Source organism: Heterodontus francisci, chromosome 16 (assembly GCF_036365525.1).
Source record: "Heterodontus francisci isolate sHetFra1 chromosome 16, sHetFra1.hap1, whole genome shotgun sequence".
NCBI lineage: Eukaryota > Metazoa > Chordata > Chondrichthyes > Heterodontiformes > Heterodontidae > Heterodontus > Heterodontus francisci.
Window position 1 is genome coordinate 80,660,060 of NC_090386.1, and position 22,004 is coordinate 80,682,063.

Below are 22,004 nucleotides of genomic sequence, written 5' to 3' on the forward strand. Positions count from 1 at the left end.
CAATATTCAGTCCGTTAACACCTTTCTGTACTAATGCTTTGTCTTTCAACACACCATTAACATATTGTTTGCCTTAGCTCCATGACCTTTTGGTCAGCTATGTGGCCTTGTCCAATCTACACCTTCTCCTTTGTTATCTCGTGCCCCACCCCCACCTCACTTGCTTATAACCTGTGACATTTTTAATATTTGTCAGTTCCGAAGAAGGGTCACTGACCCGAAACGTTAACTCTGCTTCTCTCTCCACAGATGCTGCCAGACCTGCTGAGTGGTTCCAGCACTTTTTGTTTTTATTTCAGATTTCCAGCATCCGCAGTATTTTGCTTTTATCCTAAAGGAGCTTAATTGGCAGCGTGTATGTTCCCCGTTCCCTCACCCTCGCCAGCACTTTGAAAATTAAAAACTGTCCTGGAGACGTCGGGATCCTGAGATGACCTCTGGGACCGCGATTTTCAAATGTGCCTGCACTGGGTCCCAACCCTGTGGCCCTTTGAAAATCCGGCCTGATCTTTTATATCTACCTGGGAGGGCAGACAGCATTAAATGTGTCAGACTGGATTATGTGCTCAACTCCTGGAGTGACTTGAACCTAAAGCTTTCCAACTTGGAGGCAAACATGCTACCACTGAATCAGCGAGCACAAAGCAAATTTTAATCTATTGTCAATCAGGGATCAGTTTTACATGGGCCAGTTTCACATAATTTGTTTTGGAATGAAAATATCTTAAATCTAAGTTCATACCTTGTTATAACTTATAATTAAGTCTTGATATAGTAATAAAAAATTAGTAACTTTTCATTGAGATCTTGTATTTTATAAATTCCCAGCATGCAATTGTTCACCATGTGGCACAGCATCATGTGATGACAGTTCTGGTGCGTGTCAGTGTAAACCTGGTGTGACAGGACCGCACTGTGACCGCTGTGAGGTAAGTGCAGCATTAATTAGCTCTGTTTAGATGTTGCATTCCTCACTATTATTAGTCAGTATTTCTGACTGAACCCATTGAATAAATTGCATCCAAAGCGTTTGCCAGTTTGTTAAGTGCAATGTGTTTTGGGGGCAAGGTGGAGGGCAATGTTCCCTCTAAACTGCTTCGTTGCGTGGCAATCCAGAACATTCAGTGCAGTGCAACTAACAGGCCGGACATACCAATGTTCCCTTTAAGTAACACACATGCACAGCCACACAGCAGTCTTAAAGGGACTGCACAGAGCAACAAATCGGCCACATGCAACAAAGAAAAATTAGAGGGGGTGAAAGGCTTTCTCTACTGTTCCTGTGACACAAACCAATCTCCAGGGAACCAAGGATCTATGGCCTGGTATCGACATAGGAATTGTTAGTTGATAAAAGGCCACAATCATCTAGTTCACCTCCTATCATCCTGGAAGTCACATGATGCGATGATACTGGAGCTGTTGACAAATCATGGCAGTCAGTCTCTTATCAGTTAGTCTACAACAGACCCAGAAATGACACAAGGAAAGCCTTGTTGGTGGAGAGCTTTGGGAAAGGTATCACTGGGCAGACAGTGCTTAAATGACTTGCAATTATTTTCCTTCCGAAGGGGAGGTGTCTGGCTGCCCAGTCAAGCAACGCTTTGATTTTAAAATTCTCATCCCTGTTTTCAAATCCCTTCCTGGCCTCACCCCTCCCTCTCTCTGTAATCTCCTCCAGCCCCACAACCCTCTGTGATATCTGAGCTCCTCTAATTCTGGCCCCATGTGCATCCCCGATTTAATCGCTCCACCATTGGTGGCCGTGCCTTCAGTTGCCTAGGCCCCAAGCTCTGGAATTCCCTCCCTACACCTCTCCATCTGTTTAGCTCACTTTCCTCCTTTAAGACACTCCTTAAAACATACTGAAGCTTGGTAGTCAAATATCTCATTATGTGGCTTGGTGTCATATTTTGTTTTACAACCCATATGTGAAGCACCTTGGGACAGTTTATTATGTTAAAGGCACTATAGAAATATAAGTTGTTGTTGTTGGTCCTCCTGGAAACTTTGCCAAGACCAGGAATTCACCTTGTGGCCATTGCATGCTAAATGGTTTCTTACTGAAAAGTCTGAGATTGGATTGTTCAGAATTGCTTCCTGTGTGACATGGAGCTGCCATGTGGGTACAGTTGCCTGTCAAAAGTTGTGCATGTAGACCCATAAACTGAGAGGTGGGTTCTTGTTTCTCACGTTCTTCTCTCTGTGTAGGCTGGATATTACGGATACAACAGCTGTGCTGGTTGCCAGAGGTGCTCCTGTGACATTGCTTCTCAGAACGAAATCTGTGACTCTCAAAATGGCCAGTGTCCATGCTTGCCTGGCGTGATTGGACTCCAGTGCCAGCACTGTGCACCGGGGTACTGGAGCTACAGCTCAAGTGGCTGCAGAAGTAAGTGGCATACTCAAAGGAGATTGGGGAAATCCAACACTTCCTCCATTCACACGAGAAATTAGCATCCACAGCATTGCTGCATATCAGATTGATTTTAAACTAGGAGTAACTGCTACACTACACTCATTCTCTGCCAGAACAGGGGCATTCAACACCTCCTTCTGGCTTTTGTTTTTTCTTACAACCTTGCAAACCAAGCTTGATTTACCTTATCGACTCTTCTACTGACTTCATTCTTGGCAGTGTCCTAAACTATTGGCCTTGGACCTTCGCCTACTTTCCTTAATTTTAAATTAAAGGATTCAGTCAGGTTTTCTGCACTAACTTCATTTCTAAACACTGTATTAAGCCTGCACCCAAGTCAGGAGTGAAACAATTACTGCCGTCTCGTGTGTAAGGCTTGTGTAAGTAGAGAGTAGTGATTGCTGTCAATGAGGGTCTTGAATGAATTATTAATATATTGCCTCTCTGTTTTAGTGGAAGTATTAATTAATTTAAAATAAATGGATTGTGATTAACCAGAGCGTCTGTCCTGTTTCAGATGATAAGATTATTTTTAAGTGCCTTTCAGCTCGATCCAGAATTGTACCAATTTCACAGAATCACAGAATTGAAGATAGTTCAGTTACTGTTTGCTGATCAGGGGTTAGTCTGCCTTTGTGTGTGTCTTTTGGTACAGTGTACATCATGTTGCCTATATTGGGACTTTGGCAGCCATTTTATCTATGGCTAATCAAATAGTATAACGTTTGAAAGGACAATAGTTTATCTCTATATCTATTTATATGCATACATATTTTTGGGGAAAGATCTGTGCCTTTGAAGTGATTGTGTTAGATGATGGGTGGAATTTTATGCTGGCAGCAGGGGTCTTGATGTCGGAGCAAACTGACACCAAGATCTTCATGTCGGCTCTTTTCCGGAAGACCCACCGGATTTACTGCCAATCAGGCTCTTAATTGGACAGTGGCGCGCCTTCTGTACGATTTAGGACCCCGTTACCGGAAGTACTGGACTTGTAGAGCCGCCAGCCAATCAGAGGCCAGCAGCTGCAGTGCCACCGCCGAGGCTGCGGTTGTAGCTGCAGCAAATAGATCCCAAAGAGCGGTGCTAGAGTCAGGCAAGGGTCTCGCGCGGTGGGAGTCACGGTGTGGAGAGGGGTGGCCCTCAGTGGGCCCCCCAGGTCCCGATGCCGAGTCCCTCGTTCAGGCACCAAGTGCTTTTGAATGAGGGAACTCTTTCCACCCCCCCACCCACTGCTCCCCAGAGCCTGGAAACAGCCCACACGGTTTTCCGTGCCATGCTTCCCATGCGGCGACAGGGATGCCCACCGCACAGGTAATTGTGACTGCGGTGGCAAGAGGCCTTTAATTGGGATTAGTTACCCAATTAAGGGCCACAATTGGCTGCAGGGTGGGAAGGTGGACTAAATTTCATCAGACTCGGGATAGTGGCAGGGTTTACCATCCCACATGATTTTATGCTCTCCTTGCCTCCAAACCCACTGTGGGGGAGGGCATAAAATTCCACTTGATGTTTTCATGCACCATTGTCAGATGTTGCCAGAGTCGAGCTGTGTACTAGATGCAGACCAGGTGTTTATCACCTCGGTTTATTTACCATCCTTCATTTACGTATTGATTCAGTATGCACGGTGTAGATTGGTATTCACTTCAGGTGGCACCATAATCTAAGCACCTTTAATGCTGATTTTATTTGAGTTTTGTAGCCCAGTAACTACCAGAACCTGTGAATAAATTTGAACATTGCTGGTGACTGCTTCAGTCTCCAGTTTGCTGTAGGGGTTAAGGGCTTAAAGAGGGAGATAATTCTTTATTGTTTTGGAACGGAGGTGTGATGTTCAGCGCTATGCTGCAATCTATCTAATCTGCTGTTCCTTTTTGCTTCTGTAATTTAACCTGTTTTTTTGTTGCTGAAGCAACACAATTTGACACTCTGCTGTTTTCTGTCAGTTCGGAGAGATCAGGAGCATAAACTGGTATCCCATTGCTGTATCCAGGATCTACCCGAATGATAAAAATGCAAATGAGGAAAAGTTGAGCAGGTTAATGCGATACTCATTGGAGTTTAGAAGAATGAGAGGTGATCTTATTGAAACATGAAGATTCTGACAGGGTAGATGATGAAAGGATGTTCCCCCTCATGGGGGAATTTAGAACTAGGGGGCACAGTTTTAAAAATAAGAGGTTTCCCATTTAAGATGGAGAAGAGGAGGAATCTCTCCTCTCAGAGGGTCATTAGTTTTTGGAATTCTCTTCCCCAGCGAGCAGTGGAGGCTGGGTCATTGAATATCTTCAAGGCTGAGTTTGACAGATTTTTGATCTACAAGGGAGTCAAGGGTAATTGGGGGGGGGGTGGGGGGGGGGGGGTTGCGTACAAGAAAGTGGTTTAGAGGCCACAATCACATCAGTCATGATCTTATTAAATGGCGGAGCAGGCTCGAAGGGCCGATTGACTATTCCTGCTTCTAGTTCTTTTGTGTTCTTATGTTCAGTGGTTGGGGTGGGGGATGGGGGTGTATGTGGGTACTGGACATTCTCATACATAGGTAATTCAGCCCATCCCCCTACATCATGAGGGTGTGTCTGTCCTGGGAATTCCCTGCGTTTTGCCCTTAAAAGGTCTCAACAGAACTCTCAGCAGCTGAAAGCTGGGTGTGAGTCCCAGTAGGCCCCCAGAAAGGCCTAGAAATGTTCAAGGCCCCTTTGCCCTCGAGCAGGTGGTTCAGGGCACACATTTCTGATGCACTCTTACACACACTGATGACCTGTAACAAGCATGGAAATGGCACTGCCCCCTCGGTCTTGGGGCAGCAACAGACCTGCTCTGCCCCACTGCCACCAGGTGAGTGGGAAATTGGAATTTCAGCCCTTTTTGTCTTTTGTACTCTCTGAAAAGTAAAGGGACAGATGTCATCGCTAATTATATCATTCCGAAGCTAAAGGAAATGTGTAACATGCCGTAATTGTAGGATTAGGATTTGGTTTAATCCCATATGATTAAAGTTTTTGGGTTCTACTTACAGATAGCTTGTAGATTTGTACTGTAGCTAGAAATACTGAAATGGATAAATGTTGTTCAATCCCAGAATACTTTAGTGTTTGATATGTTAGGTACAATTTTAGCTGATGCTATGCTTTGTTTGTCTGCTGAAAGTGCAGAATATAAGATTCAGGTCTCTTAAAATAGTTAGTGAAAAGATGGGGCAATGGGAGAACAGAATATATACTATTGACACCTGTTGTTTTGTAGGAAATAGATCCTTTCTCAAGGTGTTGTGCACAATAACACATTATTCCATAATCAGTCAGCAATGACAGTGCTTCGTGAACAACAGACTGTAAGATCTCAAAGCTTTTTCTTACCAATTTGTAGAGAAGATTAGAACTGGAAAAGGAGAACAATGATGAATGTTGCTTCTCTACTCTGGCAAAAGGAAATGCAGTTGTATTGTTGCATTTCTCTCTCTGTGTACTGTGTAAAGATGTTGTGTCTATTTGATTTTGCTCACCTACAATAAGCAGAGAAACATTGCAAACTATATCTGGTGACAGGAATTGAACTTACTACAAATGTTATTATTTTTCTTTTTAGGGTGTGACTGTAACGGAGGTTCATGTAATCCTCGGACTGGCAATTGCACATGTAACAATGGTTTGGGAGGCAGACAGTGTGATACCTGTTTACAGAAATATGAGATCCCTGTCGTTGACAGTTATGATTCGATGAAATGTGAACGTGAGTAGCTTTGCAACTGCCTTTCTCAAAACTAGCTCATTTCCGCTGCATTCTTCAACGCTCAGTGAGTAAAACGTCACTGTTCTTCCTTGCAGCTTGTGATAGTTGTGTGGTGGTCCTTTTGGAAGATCTAAACAGGACAGCTGCATTGCTGCCTGAAGTCAGGGGCCAGCTTTCAAACCTGACTGCCAGTTCCATTGCATGGACACGAATGAATGCTCTGAACAACAGCATAGGACAGCTTGCGGTTAGTAACGCTAACCTGTGGTATTATTGCATTTCTGTCTTACATGTAAGTTGCACAATTTCTCGTCTTCTAAGAAAGTCCATTGTGGAGAAATCGTTCACGCTGCTGTCAGCTTTCTGGTTGGTTGAGATTGTTGGACTTGCTTATCTGAGGGCCCCATCCCTTACAGTTTAACCAGATCACCACCTCTCCCTTTTTAACCCCTTGACAGCTGACAGCAAGGAAATGAGTCCTTAATATCCTAAAGTACCATTGCTTATCTGTGATTAATGTTGATGTTACACATTTTCACTGCCAAGGTAGCCATCACTAGACATTATATTCTTGAGAGGTTTGTATTATTATTGAATCCATTTTGGAAGCTTTGTTTTATACTGACAGCTGTATTGTTGCTGTTTCATTACGTCGAAGGCAGTGGCTTTTAACCCATGTGTATACTGTGCTGCTATTTCTTCAGGATGAGTTGAGCAGATATCGAAGTTCACAGGACCAAACCAAAGATGACACTGATGAGCTGGAGACTGAAAGCATGAACCTAACACAAGACTTGGAGGCATTTGAAGAAAAGGCAAGTGATCTTTTTAGAAAAATCCTTTTGATGCATGCTATTCTATTACAGACATAGTTTTCACTGACCCCCACATCCTGTTCCCACCATTCTATCCAGGTCACCATGATAAACAAGAAGGCTGTGGGACTGGGAGAGAGTGTTGATGGAACCCACCAGCATGCTAGTGGCTTGCTTAATAATATCACAAACCTCAGAAGGAACATTTTAGGTAAATCCCTTTGAATTTGAATGTTGTCGCGTTTCTGTCAGCACAATTATTTGCTGAAATTTTCCACACCTGAAGAATATATGAATGATGAAAAACTATGAATGATGACACTCTTGTAAACCATTATAGGACCTTTTCCCCTTACTGCAGGGTCCATCTTAGAATGTCCTTCATGTGAGACGATAGAGGAGTCAGGACGTCGAAACTCTTGTCTTTTCCCATTGTCAAGTGGCATTTACACTAAGTTTAATTTTCCTTTCTCTTTGCTAACATGTCCATACGTAACAAATCTAATTGATGAGATGCCTGTGTTATCTAAGCAATTGTGCTTGATATTAGCAGAAGGCCGATGGTATTCACAGATATTTGCAGTGCTTGAGGTGCTTGCTAAACAGAAAGACATTTCTTCCATCTCCTTGCTACCTGTTTCACATTTTCCGGCTCAGTTCTGACCTTATCAGTAAAACAATTTGGCAACGTCAGCCTGATATCCTTAAATTGGTTTCAGAGCACTAGGGATGTAACTCCAATTCCCTTCAGATTTGAGAGCCCATGGGAGAAGTAGTGGTTTGTAATTACTGTCAGAAGAGAGATCGTAACTGGATCAAGAAAGAAAAGTCTTCCATTGTGTTTCTGGGCTTCGTGCTGGATTTATGCCCGAGTTTGAAGCTTACTAATCAGCTCCAATTCCTGCTATTCCGCCCCATTCCCACCTGCCAATCTCCCTTGATTTGGTCTCTCAGATGTGGCCAAACTTGCAAATAAACCTTGCAGAGTTCCCCACCTGACATTCTATCCTATTATTTTGAAGCTCATTAATAAAATCCTGGCCTTTAAACATGCAGGTAAATTCAATTATCCTACACTTCCACTGGGGAGCCATGCTTGAAGGGAGTGTGGATCGGAAAATAAACACCTGTTTTGTAGCCCTGTCCGAGGTCGTGGGATCAAGGCTCAAGTCAGAGGTATTGCCTTTTCAGCTGAGCCAATGAACCAAGGCCGTGTCTCCCTGCTCAGCCAGAGTTAAAAGATCCCAAGATCCCATGGCAGTATTTAAAGAAGTGCAGGGAAGTTGTGCTGGTCAACATTTGTGGCACAGCCACATTCATCTCATTGCTTTGTGCATGCGTGCATATTGGCTGCTGTGTTTGCCCTCAAACCAATTGTTTACATTTCAGAAATAAAAGTGATTTTGGATGTGGTAGACATTATAAAAATGCACATTCTTTCTTAATCTTTCTTCTTCCAGATGCTGACCAACCTGGAGGGAGAATTCCTCTGATACCTGATAGCTTCATGTGTCTTTGTGAAAATTTCCTGCTATCAATATTTCCTTTAATACTTTTAAAACATTTTTTCATAATTTCACGAGCAATTCATAAACTTGCTTACGATGTTGTTACACATGGTGACTATAGGAACTCTTAACTCCCTACTACACATTTCCATAATTTTCTGATTTTATTTCTTAAAACGGCCTCTTGACTCAGCTGTCGTGTGTGATAATATGTACTCCCCATTCAGATTCATTCTCCTACAGAGACAATTGCCTCATGGTTCCTCTTCCATCCTTGTGACTCCTGTTTAATTTAGAGGGAGAAAAGGTATTGAATTCCCTTTGAAACATTTTTATTCAGATCTGATTGACCAGATGAACAAAACACAGTTGGACACCAGTGTGCCATCTACTGAAGAATTCGTAGAGAAACTTGCTGAGGTTGAGAAGTTATTGAAAGAAATGAGAGGCCGAGATTTCAGCAGTCAGCAAGATGTGGCTGAGAAAGAGGAAGATGAAGCGAAGAAGTGTGAGTACATGAGTTATGTAGGACTGGAAATTCCGATTAGTGAAGTTCACACTTGAATATCTAATACGTTTGTGCTACATTCCTAGGTATGCTAATGTAATGCGTTAACTCATTTCTTTTAATTTATTAACGCCCATGTAAAATACCACACATAGGAATGTAGCATGAACAGGCTAATTGTACAGAACTTTGTCAATCGGAAATCCTACTCAATAGGTCATTACAGTCACATGCCAGACAACCCTGGTTTATTCTCAGTCAGTGGGGTTGAATAAAGCATGACGCTCAATCCCCTAAAATGGGAATGTCGGGGGTAAACTACACATGATTTGCTGGTAAAAGGAGGGAAGTGCCAAATAAAAATGGAGGATGAAGGCAACACTTTTGAATGATTGAAATTCTTTCTGGTGCTATATTCCTTGGCAAATAATAGCAAATTTTGCCATATCAGTGCTTAGAATAGTGTTGCTCACTGAACATTTTGCTTCAGTCGGCCGTCCAAAGTAATTACTTCTTTTAGTACCACTCAGTAATACTTCAACATGTTACCTTATGAAATGATATGATACCTGTCTGTGCCATCTGATAACTCTTGATTTCAATTATGCCACTATGGTAAAGTTCTCAGTGCACTTCTCCCACAGGAAGAGTTAAAGCTATGATTTTTATATTTTATGGTATTATTGGAGCCTTTTCTATGAAACTGCACCTGCTTCCTTACAGCATTCCTTTGCCTTCTCTTACTGGAAGGGCAGGCGATGGGGAGGTAATAGCACCGACTTACATTTCTTTCAAAATCTATAGCTGGGAATGGGGACCATGTAATTGAGCAGTAATTCTGTTGAGGGCCATGTGAGAAAGGGAAGCAAATTGAGGCATTTGATGGGCCGAAGGGCCTGTTTCTGTGCTGTATAACTCTATGACTCTATGTGCACCAGTGCTTTCAAACTCCAGAGTGCTATACCAATGGATGCATGCATACACTCCGAATTATATACTAACACAAGTTACCCTTCAGGATAGCAAGGCGAAACCTATTGGGAAAAAAATGAAATAGGGTCTGTAATAGAGTAAATAGTACTTGACCTGTGGAAGTATTAGGCCGAGCTAGTTTTATAACCTCCTTGCTGCTTACTCTTTTAGTACTTGAACGAGTCAAGGAGCAGGTGGAGAAACCGTTACAAGATATTAAGGATTTTATTGAAAACATCAACAGTAAGCTACAGAAGCATAATTCTGAATTGATGGACCTTAGGGATGCCCTTAATGAAGCAGTTAATAAAACTGGACAAGCTAATGAAAAGAACAAAATCAATGAGCTTTTACTGGCAGAAAGCAAGGTAAGAGTTCATGCTTTTGTGCGTTATTCTCCAGATTTTTAGGGTCATTTGACCTGGTTGCACTTTGAGAAGGATTAATTGCTACATCGTCTACTTTCTCCAGTAAACGGCACATTTTATCTCTTTCACCTGTGTGTTAAGGACCAGAATTTCTTTCGGTTTCAACTAGTAACATTTGTAAGGCATATATAAAGTCCTCCAATGTAATATTACGATTTAAGTCATGATATAATCCACATGCGTGGTAGTGGAGTGCGACTGCATTCTGTTTATTTCTAAAGAATGCTGCTTTCATTAGCAACTGGAATCAATGTTGTCCCTCAATTTACCTCATAGCAAAAAGCTGAAGAATTGGAGAACCAGCACAAGCAAGTGATGGAAGTGTTGAAAATGGCAGGTGATGCCTTGATACAGGTTTCGGACCTCCTCCAGATGTTGGACATTGCAAAGGAGGTAAGTGACAATAATAACAAGTCCAGAGTCAATTGAGATGCTTGGTCTGAGGCCCCAGAGAACTATGATGTGCACCATGCAAGGAGAATGAGCCTCAATTTTCTGCAATGCATGTCAGGCTGATTCATTTTTATTGCTCATTATTTAGTCAACCTCATCAGCCCCCAGTTTTCTTCCCTCTTCAAAATATTGAGGTACAGCTGTATGGGTGCTGGTGCTTTTTAGTAACTCACCAACTAGGCATCCTTTATACAAAGGAGTAGATAATAAGCGGCAACAGGGTGTTTTGACCATGCAGAATATCACGGCAGATGCTTGATGTCTTATTACACGTGCACATTCTCCAACAGCGGGTGACTGCAAAGCAATCAGGAGCAGGATCTCTGGCTGAACGTTTTCTTCTAACTTCTCTGCCATAGGGACACTGAAGCCAGCTGTGGTGTCAGCACCATCACTTCAGCTGAGATCCAGGTACAATGCGTAAATCAGGGTCTGAACCCTATACTGCTCTGATCTGCACTGGTCAGTTCGGCACTGTACAATACAGTTACCAATTGAGCTAACAGAGACTCAGTTGAAATTCTGATAACTCCAAGATTAATTCCACAATCCTGCACCTGCAGCTTTCCGGGAGAAGATATCAAAAGATAAGGATTCAATATGGCCCCTATTCTCTGACCCCCCCATCCTCTGCGAGTACAGGATTGCTGAAATACCTCTGCTGTCTGCAGCAAAGAAACATTTTATACTTTTAAATACTGCCGTGAGAATTGTCACAACCAGGTGAGAAAGAGGTCTGGGGTTCCCTTTCAGCCTTCACCTGGTCTTGCTGCAACAGGGTTTAACTTTAAACACACCGGATTTTTAGCTCCCCCTTGGTGAATCCTTGTTCACTGCTTTCCAATTATAAGGCAAAGAAACCAGCACAAACAAGCTTTCTTAGATTTAAAGAAGAAAAGTTGAAAGTTATTAAACTTAAACTCTAATTCAGTTAACGCCTACGGATATACGCTGCACACCACGTTAGCATGCATACACGATACACACATGCAAATAGAGACAGAAAAGAGCAGAAGAAAAATAAAGTGGAAATAAAGTGGTTTGAGACAACATCTGAAGAGTTTTTGTTACGGTTCTTCAAGCTCACTGTAGAGTCCTTGATTGTAGGTAGATCTTGCTTTTCATTGTGGCCCAGTATTCTTCTTAAACCTTGTTCGCTCTAGGAGATTTTTCTCTCTTGGGGTTCATGTGTCTTCAGTGGATTCAGAGGCTTGTGAGAAAAAGATGGGAGCAGACAGGAGAGAGATCTCAGTCCAGGAGCAAACAGCTTTCTGCCCAAACTGTTTGTACAAATTCAAAAAACTCAGGTTGTCCAGTAGGTTAGTCATGTGACTAGTTGATTTGACCATGTCCGTTTGTGTATTCGGCCATCTTAGCAGTCAACCTGGAATGTGAACTCCCCCACCTTCAACGTTTGGTGATCAATAGTCCATTGTGAGTTGAATGTGTCAGGCAATGGCTGCTTTATCCTTCCAAACACTGTCTGTTAATATGCAAATGTCTTTTCCAGCCTTGGCTGATCTGTTTAACAAGTCCTTTCTTCGCTCCAGTAATAGTTTAAAATCAATGTTCATGACAAAATTAATGTGCCTCATTCTTGGCAGGTTGGGGCCTAGCATGACAAAATGAGCTCAGTTTTTATTTTTCAAAGTAATTCCACCCACATTAGAAATAACTTGTGTTTATATTGCACCTTATTGTAACACTCAGTGCATTTCAAGGTGCTCCCTGTCCACTGAGCTGCTTTCTGAATTACAGTCACTCTTTTATATGAGTAAGCACGCTAGCCAATCTGTACACAGTAAGGCCCCAAGTCTAGCAAATGAATAGCTAATCCATTTTTGGTGGTGGTAGTTGAGGGAGGAATATAGGTAAAGAGATCAGAAATCTCCTGTCTTCATTAAATAGCACTGTAGGATTTTTACATCCAGCAGAACTATCAGCAACAGGCAGATACCTCACCTGAAGGGAAGCACTTGTGATAATGCAGTACTCTGCCTAGATTATATGCAGAAGTCCAGAAATGGGGCTTAAACTCACAACTTTCTGACTTGGAGATAAGAGTGTTACCAACTGAGCCGAGTTCTTTCAGGTTGAAAATTAAAAGTAGGATAGCGGTAAAAGTAATAGTGTTTGATTCTGTTTCCTTGGTAAACAGGAATATGAGAGATTGGCTGCAATGTTGGATGGAGCCAGGATGCCTCTCATTGAAAAAGTGAAAAAATTCTCACCAGCAAGCGGCAAAATTCCAATCATTGAGCGTGCCGAGGAGCATGCACGGTTCCTGGATGAGCTTGCGAAAAATCTATCCAGGTAAATTCGTGTAGAAGTAAATGAAAATTTCTCAGCTCTTGTGGCCGGTCCATGGCTTTGGGTTAGATCAATAAAAGGCAAGGTCATTTTGGCTGCTCTGCACGGAGGGTGTTTTCTTATGCTTTTGTGATAGGTGGCTGGCTCATTGATCTACATGGTGGGTCTACATAGGAGGGTAGAATCTCAACTTCCTGCCCAGGTTAAAACTGGCTTTACGGATCAGCTGTCCATTTTAGAAATCGCCCAATTTTCAATTTGATGATCCATAATGCCTATCCTACGCCCAGGCAGCATGTTATAAAGCTATTCCATGCTTTCCCAAATACCAGTTTATACCGATCCCAGAACATTTCTTCTTAAACCTAATAGTTAACTTCTAAATGATGAAACCCATGCTGTATCTTAAGAAGCTCTGAGGGGATGGGGAACTGCAGTGGATGAAGATATGGCTGTAAGTTACATCACAGTTACCTGTAAGCTTAATGCAGTGAAAGTGTTTGAGTGTTTTTCACATTTCCTAACTTTAATACCTGTTTAATGACTGCCTGACTGTTTTTGGAGCACCCGAAACCAACAAATCAAATCATGCAGTCAGCAGCATGGAGTGTTCCATATTTAGAGAGTTAACAGGCATTTAATAGTGCCCAGATAAATCTCATCTTGTGTTTGTTGGCAGGGCAATTGAAGACACGAACCAAGATGGATTCATTCAGCGAGCAGTGAATGCTTCCAATGCTTATGCTGGTATTATTGAGGCAGTGGAAAGAGCCCGGACTGCAGCAAAGGAGGCCAATGACGCAGCAATGAAGGCATTAAAGGTAAAATGGAGGCTTTCAGACGAGGTGGGGATTGGAATATTCTCCTTTTACCTGTGGGGATGGGTCCCATTCTAGTTCAACTAATGCAAAGAGGGCCCTAAGCAAAATACATTTGGATAATGTCATCCTAATTTCAAGTGGGCTCAAGCTTTTTATGTCAATGTTTTGAATGAAAGAACAATAGATCCAATTTTAACTCTTTTCCCCCCAACCCCCACCTACCCCCACCTGGCACAAATGGGGTGGCTGTGGCCTAAAAATGGTGTTGGACCATTATGCTGCTGTTCTGGCTGCCGCCATCTTGGGTGGGGTCCTCACCTGTTGCAAACAGAAGGCAACCTGTAATAAAATCAGGTTTCTGTGACTGTCATGGGATCCCAAGTGCAATCCTGAGGTACAAGTGGGAGGACGTGTATCTGACACACTCCACCCTTTTGCAGCAGGCAGTGGCTGGCCAAACCAGTGATTTTTAAGTGGACCCCTGGAGGCTGCTCTCAAAACAGCCTAGGAAAATTTAAAATAAAACTCCATGCCACTGTTGGCCTGAGCAAATCCCCCTCCCCAGGATTATCACCGTGTGGGAGTCAGCCACTGTGTGCTAATGTGAGGCTCTAATTACACCCTCACCCTCCACTACCACCAACATGACAAATTTACACTGCCAATTCCCATTATAAATGTAGCTATTTATTATGGAAATGTAAAAATGACAGAAAGTATGACTTAAAATAGATTTAAATAGCCTTGTTTATCAAAATAACCCTGGTCCAAATATTTCCACTTCACCTGAAGATGACATTTCATTCTGGCTCTCCATGTGAAAAGCTGTGGAAAGTCAGCTAACGGAACATCTTGAGCTGGATTTTAAGAGCCTTCTGTCACTCCCGGTGGCGAGCTCAAAAAATGGTGGCCCACACGCACGGGCCGCACGCCGAAGAGCCGCAGCTCATTTAAATAGCCGGGACAGGCCGCCACCCCCCCCACCGAATCACGTGGAGGGGGGGGGGGGCTGTCCATTGCTGGCAATAGCGTCAGCTGCCTGTGCGCAGGCGCTGGCTCCATGTTTAAAGAGCAGCCAGCCCTGACGGCAAATTTGAAGACTTAAAGTGAACCCCCCCCACACTAAAATTTACAAATTAAAAATGTAACGCCCCTTTCCAACCCCCCACTAAAAGTTATATGACATTTTTGCCCTTCCCCTGCCGAAAACACTCACCTTTGAATGCTGACCTCCCCCCTCCCCTCCGCCCCACAGACTGCACAAAGTGAAACGCATCCCTTCCCACCAACCCCTACATTGATGATGCTTATTTGACCCCATTTCCCCCCCCCCCCCGCCCCCCACCACAGTAAAAATCTTGGTTCCTCCCCCCCTCCCCTCCAGTGTCACGTCGGCTTTCCCCAGACAGGGAATTGAAGGCACAGGAGTGCCGGCCACTGCACTGAGGATCGCGGCGGGCCCGGAAGATTCAAGGTAAGTTGATTTAAATTTATTCATCTCATTAATTTGAATATTTAAATCCAGGTTCCATCGCCCAGTGGTGGAGGGCCACCACATAGCCTTACCGCCACCAGGAGGATCGGGCCAGGCCTTCCCGGCGTCTGCCTCCGTGGTGGGCCTCTGCTGTAACCAGCTTCTAGCCGCCCCTGCCATGGAGCCCGACGTTGTAGGCTTGTTAAAAACCAGCTCATAGTGTGCACGCCTGTAAGTCTTTAATTGTAGAGCAATTGTGTTTAATTTTTTGCAGGTGGAGGACATTAATTGAGGTTAAACTCGAGCACATATAAAGAGACACTGGAGTCCGTGTTTCATTTTTATATAGAACGTGCGAGGTTGCAGCCCCTATCTGACTATCTGAGGGGGCTGCTGCTCAAGTTCTGACTGCACTTGAGTCCCACGCTCCTGATCTTCAGCCACCCAGTGCAGAGGGGAGCGGGCAGATCAAGTGACCTCCTTGTGGGACTGCTCCTGGGCCTAGCCAAGGTGGCAATCAACAGGACCAGCAGTGGACGGTCGAGGGGGTTGTTCGGCCAGACAGTGTACCTCTTTTCCGCGGTTACAGAAGGCGCCATGCCCAGGCGCGTTGTCTACTGGTACGCTTGAAGGACTGGAGTGAATCATCATCTCTTAGGAATGACATTTTAGTTAAATCAGATTAGCTAAATTTCTGTTAAAGTTTTTGGGGTTTTTTTGTTACAGTATATAAATGGTGCTCCCTTCAGAAGGAGTACTTTGTTTCTCTGCATTAACAACCTCCCAGTTAGTCCAAAAGAGGTATAAAGAGACACTTATTAAAATTGTGGTGTGATTGAGTTAGGAAGTGTATGCTTGTAATGTTTCACTCTGTAAATAAATGTAAGACTGAATAAAGATTGACTCCAGTATCATCCTTCACCAACTGGCTTTCTGGAATATAACCATAAGTGTCGCATTGATTTTTCTATATCACTTTTCCTGTCACGCTTGTTGTCAATTCAACTGTTTGAAAATAGCAGTGAGCAACACCATGGGAAATCTGCTAGTGCTTTCAAAATGTGCAGATGTGTTTTCCACTGTGTTCTCCACCTACTGTTTCTGTCAGACGGAGAAACATAGAAAGATTTACGCACTGAAGGAGGACATTTGGCCCATCCTGTCCGTGCTGGCCGAAAAAGAGCTATCCCGTCTAATCCCACCTTCCAATTCTTGCTCTGTAGCCCTTCAGGTTCTGGCACCTCAGGTGGATATCCAAGTGTTTCTTAAATGCAAGGAGGGTTTCTGCGTCAACCCTGCTTTTAGGCAGTGAGTTCTCGACATCCAAATTATTCCTCAACTCCCCTCTAATCCTTCTACTAATTACTTTAAATCTATACCCCTAGTCATTGATCTCTCTAATAATGGAAATAGGTGAGCAGTTAACCATTTAATTAGAATATATTTTTGTGAACTGTATTTCAGCAAGTAACGGATGAAGATCTGGCTCGCCAAGCTGCTGATTTGAAGGACACAAGTGCCCTGCTTGAGAAAGAGGCTAAAAAAGCACAGAAGAAATCAGAAGAAGGTAGGTGATGATTCAGTCCTCTGGTCTGATGGATGCTCTTTGCTGAATTGTGCAATTAAATCTTTTTGCTATCTTGTGACAGAACTGAAGCCTGCACTAAAAGAGTCAAAGAAGCGGCTGAATGATGCAAAAGCCAAAAAGAACCAACTCCTCGGTCAACTGACGTCTGCTCAAAATATGCTGAAAGGCATTCATAGAGGTTTGTAATTATTCTGATGTGCGTTTTTGTCGGAGGTGAATGCAGTAATTAAAGAATAGCATCCTTGTAATTGTAATTACTTAACCATTTCCTGGACACCTCCCTTGAATGCACTGGCATAAGAATAACAGATTTACGCTTACAGCTGCAGGTTTGTCTTGAGCAACAGCTATGTTGGTCTTTTAATTTGGATTCCAGAAGTCTGGCAGCCAACTCCCAATAATCCTATTAAATCTGGTTTCCGCAAACTTGTGGAATCAATTTTGCCTTGAATCCTAAATTTAAAAAAATATAAAAACCTTTTGTGCAGTAATTAAGAAGTTGCAAGATGCCCCTTCTATAGATCAACCTTTATCCATTTAGTAAATGCATTTGTATCTTCTTTTTATCCATTCACGGGACATCAGCATCACTGGCAAGACCAGCGTTTATTGCCCTCAAGAAGGTATTGGTAAGCCACCTTATTAAACACAACTGAGTGGCTTGTTAGGCTATTTGAGAGAGCAGTTAAAAATCAACTACATTGCTGTGGGTCTGGAGTCACACGTAGGCCAGACCAGATTAGGACAACAGAATTCCTTCCCTTAAGGACATTAGTGAACCAGATCGTTTTTTATGATGATCCAGTAGTTTCATGGTCACTGTTACTGATACTCGCGTTTTTTAAAAATTCCATAACCAGATGAAAGAAAGGCTTGCATTTAAAGAGCCCTTTTCACAACCACTGGATGTCTCAAAGCGCTTTACAGCCAATGAAGTACTTTTGAAGTGTAGTCACTGTTGTAATGTACGGAACATAGAAGACAATTTGTGCACAACAAGCTCCCACAAACAGCAATGTGATAATGATCTGTTTTTGTGATGTTGATTGAGGGATAAATATTGGCCAGGACACCGGGGAGAACTCCATTTCTCTTTTGAAATAGTGCCATGCATCCACCCAAGCGGGCAGATGGGGCCTCGGTTTAATGTCCCATCCGAAAGATGGCACCTCTGACAGTGCAGCACTTCCTCAGTACTTTACTGGAGTGCCAGCCTTGATTTTTATGCTCAAGCCCTAGAGTGGGATTTAAAGCCAGAACCTTGTGACTCGGAGGTCAGACTGCTACCAACTGAGCTACAGCTGACATACAGTACTGAAATTCAACCTTCGACACTTCAATGCCAATTCAAAACTAACATTCACATGATTGGAGTTAGTAAGAGCCATCTCGGGTATATGTCACTGTAGTACTCCCTCTAGTACCCCATAGATGCCTGCTGGGTGCTGGATGGTGGAGTGAGTGCTCTGAATTCATTTTCTACCTTAAAAAGAAAGTGTCTGTGGACATGTCATACACATACAATTGCCAAAAGAAAGAGTCCCCACTAAGATAATAGACCAACTCCATGCAATATTGCAGTCTATTTGAAATCTGGGTATGGAGTGTAGCACTGGATCTTGAGTCAGCAGTAAGACTCCAAAACTATGCACTTGTGCTTATATCAAGGTGGTAATGCTAATATGTTAGAACCAGCAAAACCAGGAGGAACTCTGGGTGGAGAATGGAGAGTTCCCATATTTCAGTCTTACGGTGCAGCAGTACTTTAGGCAGGTGAATAAATATAAATAACATCACCTGAATTTAATTGCTCTTGAGCCATGAGGTTGATCTACACCAGACATGAAGAGACTGACATTAGTAGCTTGTGCAATTAGACAATGTTTTGCTTTTGTTCTAGGGATTTGGGTGATGCTGGAAAGGCTACATTTATTGCCCATCCCTAGTTACCTTGAGAAGGTGATGGTCCACTTTCTCCTGGAACTGCCATAATACTTGTGGTATTGGTGCTCTCACATAATGTTAGGCAGGGAATTCCAGGATATTGACTGAATATGTTCAAGGTAGAATGTTCTGTGACTTGGAGGAGACCTGGGAGATGATGGTGTTCTCACGACATTGCTGTGAGATGCCCCGTTGGTTAACTCTATAATTTATTTTTATACCTACCTTGTCCTCCACAGTGGTAGAGGTTGCAGGGGAGGATAGGGCTGTTAAAGTAACCTTGATGAGTTGCTGCAGTGCACCCAATAGATTGTACATACTGCAGCCACAGTATGCCGGTGTTAAGAGGGATTTGTATTGACCCTAGTGACAGGGGTGCCTAATAAGCAAGCTGCCCTATCCTGCATGATGTTGAGCTTCTTGAGTTTTGTCTTAGGTGCACCCCCACCCAAGTTAGTGGTGAGTATTCCATCACACTCCTGACTTGAGTCTTGTAGGCGGTTAATAGGCATTGAGGGTTCAGAAGGTGGGCCAGTCATTGTAGAGTACCCAGCCCCAACCTGCTCTTATGATCATGATTTTGATACGGCAGGTCCAGTAAAGTTTCTGGTCAGTGGAGACCTGCAGGATGTTGATGGCGGATGATTGGCAATGGCAATGCCATTGATGGTCATGGGGTGATAACCGAGACTCCTCTTTTTGGACATGGTCACTACCTGACACTTTACTTATCAACCCAAACCTTCCTTTGTCCCTTTCTAAAACTTTTTCACAGATAATCAAGAAGCAATTAATTTTATTGCAGATAATGGTGGTTCCAATGTGCAACAAATAGGGAGGATCTGGGCATTAAAAATAAGTTACACACTGAGCCAACAGAAGCTTAAAAGGAGTTGAATGGCATAACAGTAGTATTAAGATGCCATGATTTTAAAATGCTCAACCTTGTTTTCAAAACCCTCCTTGGTCTTTCCCTCCAATGCTCTGTAACCCCCTCCAACCCTACAATTATTGCTGCTCTCCTCCAGTTCTGGCCTCTCGAGCACTCCCAATTTTAATCGCTCCACCATTGCTCTGCCTTCAACTGCCGAGGTTGTAAGTTCTGGAATTCCATCCCTAAATCTCCCTGCCTCTGCCCCTCATCCTTCCTTTAAAGTGTTCCTTGAAACCTATCTCTCTGGCTAAGCTTTTGTTCATTTTCCTAATATCTCCTTATGTGGCTCGGTGTCAAATTTTGCTTGTTAATGCTCCTGTGCAGCCTCTTGGGACGTTTTGATATGTTAAATGCACTATATAAATGCAAGTCTTTGCTGTTATTAAGTGTCAGATAATCCAGCCCACTACAGGTGGGCTTCCTCCCTTCCTTCCTCCCTCTCAATGTCATTGAATTTGCAAGTAGGAAGCTGCAGTGTCAAACTACACCAGACTTCAAACCATCAAGAGTTGTATTAGTAACCACCCTAACAGATGGAATTATGAATGGAGAAGGGAGCACTGAGTGGATTTGACCCAAGACCTCTTTATTTACTTATAGATGTACCTTGCTGTTAGGTCACTGATCTTGCACATGCCATCACAGTGTGAGTTCTGTTTTTTTTTGCAGGCGATATAGTTGACAGTATTGCGCGTGCAAAGTATGTAGCTGCTACTGCGAACAGCACAGCTGTGAATGTGCAGAACACTCTGGGCTCTATGAGAAAGAACCTGGAGCAATGGAGAGAGAAATATGGGGGAGTACCTTCCGACGGTCAGGATTTCAACAAAACTCTCCAAGAAGCAAATAAATCTGGTATGTGGCAACTATTCCCAACCACCAGCCCCCCGCTCCCCCCCCCCCCCCCCCCCCACAACAACCCTGCCCTCCCTTACCGCAGTATAAAGCAGTAAAAGATAACTCCTGGTGCAGGACGGGGTAGTGTAGTTATATTGTAAGAACCTGGAGTGGGGCCACCGTGAGACCGATCTTCCAAAAGTGTTTTATTCTAATTTTCTGTCATTGATTGTATTATCTATAATAACATTCCCACTGCACTTGATCATGTGTGTTTGGTGGTTGATATTTTTGGCACTACTCCAGTACAAAGCCATCTCCTGCAAACCTACAAAATGAGAAAACGTAATGGGGTATGGGGGTTATCGCATAGTGAATTAGAATAAAGCACCTTGTAGAGAAGTATAAAGTTGCCAACTGCAGAAGTGATTGCTTATATTTTATTATTTTTGTTCAGTTTTCGCTGCCAAAGATTCTAAAGAATGCACTGTACTCAGGTTGAAAGCAAATATCAGTCAGGTTTAAGGGTAAATTTTGCAAGTTGTGCTCCAGCACAGAGTCTTGCATGATGGGAAGGTGAAGCTGAAAAGAGGACTGGAGGCCTGTGCCAATAATTCTTGACATTCCCAATTTTCCAGCGATCAAAATCAGTCAGCAGGAAATTGGCAGCTAATTCGATGCACTGACCCCTATGACCCATTCTCCAATTCAAGAAAACCGGAACACAGCCCTGTAACATTTACTCTTTTAATCTTTTTACCAATCCTTTTACCCCCTTCTACCTACAGTGTATCAATAAAACAGATTATTTATTGTGAGCCAAATATTGTACAGCACTGCTGGGAGGCGATAGTGTTATCATCCTTCACAGAATGAACCATTAACAGTAGAAGGCATGTGACTCACCCAGTTTCTCCTCTTCTAGCCATCCTCTTTCCATTGGCTAGATTTTCCTGGCCCCTCTCTGTGCTGGTGCTGGACAGACACTGCACGCCTCAATTTTGGTGTGACATGGCCTGTTCACACCCCAGCATAGATCCACCACCCAGCAGGGACATCGGCCAGCAAAGGGGAAGGCAGGTGGAGCACAGCTACAGGCCGAAGCGAGCTTGCGGCAGCAGGCCTGGCTACTGGCTTCAGGGCTTTCTGACTGTTGCTGCTGGAGAGCAGGCCGGAAGGTCTCAAGATTTAGAGAGTCAACTGAGATGGTTCCTTAAACTATTCTTTGTTTGCTTGGAACCCCTCACACACATTGATT

The 22,004-nt window shown here is 43.3% G+C and overlaps 1 protein-coding gene across 2 annotated transcripts in view; it reads left to right on the forward strand.

The window, feature by feature from the left end:
* lama5 (laminin, alpha 5) overlaps nucleotides 1-22,004 on the forward strand; it is a 322,226-nt gene that overhangs the window by 256,757 nt on the left and 43,465 nt on the right. For both annotated transcript variants that reach the window (XM_068048437.1, XM_068048438.1), the window contains exons 46-59: nucleotides 829-929; nucleotides 2,212-2,392; nucleotides 6,011-6,154; nucleotides 6,250-6,401; nucleotides 6,859-6,969; nucleotides 7,069-7,180; nucleotides 8,818-8,985; nucleotides 10,129-10,325; nucleotides 10,662-10,778; nucleotides 12,997-13,151; nucleotides 13,828-13,969; nucleotides 16,908-17,010; nucleotides 17,093-17,209; nucleotides 20,579-20,764. In XM_068048437.1, the coding sequence (XP_067904538.1) occupies nucleotides 829-929; nucleotides 2,212-2,392; nucleotides 6,011-6,154; nucleotides 6,250-6,401; nucleotides 6,859-6,969; nucleotides 7,069-7,180; nucleotides 8,818-8,985; nucleotides 10,129-10,325; nucleotides 10,662-10,778; nucleotides 12,997-13,151; nucleotides 13,828-13,969; nucleotides 16,908-17,010; nucleotides 17,093-17,209; nucleotides 20,579-20,764 (1,986 nt within the window). The remainder of the gene's footprint in view (nucleotides 1-828; nucleotides 930-2,211; nucleotides 2,393-6,010; nucleotides 6,155-6,249; nucleotides 6,402-6,858; nucleotides 6,970-7,068; nucleotides 7,181-8,817; nucleotides 8,986-10,128; nucleotides 10,326-10,661; nucleotides 10,779-12,996; nucleotides 13,152-13,827; nucleotides 13,970-16,907; nucleotides 17,011-17,092; nucleotides 17,210-20,578; nucleotides 20,765-22,004) is intronic.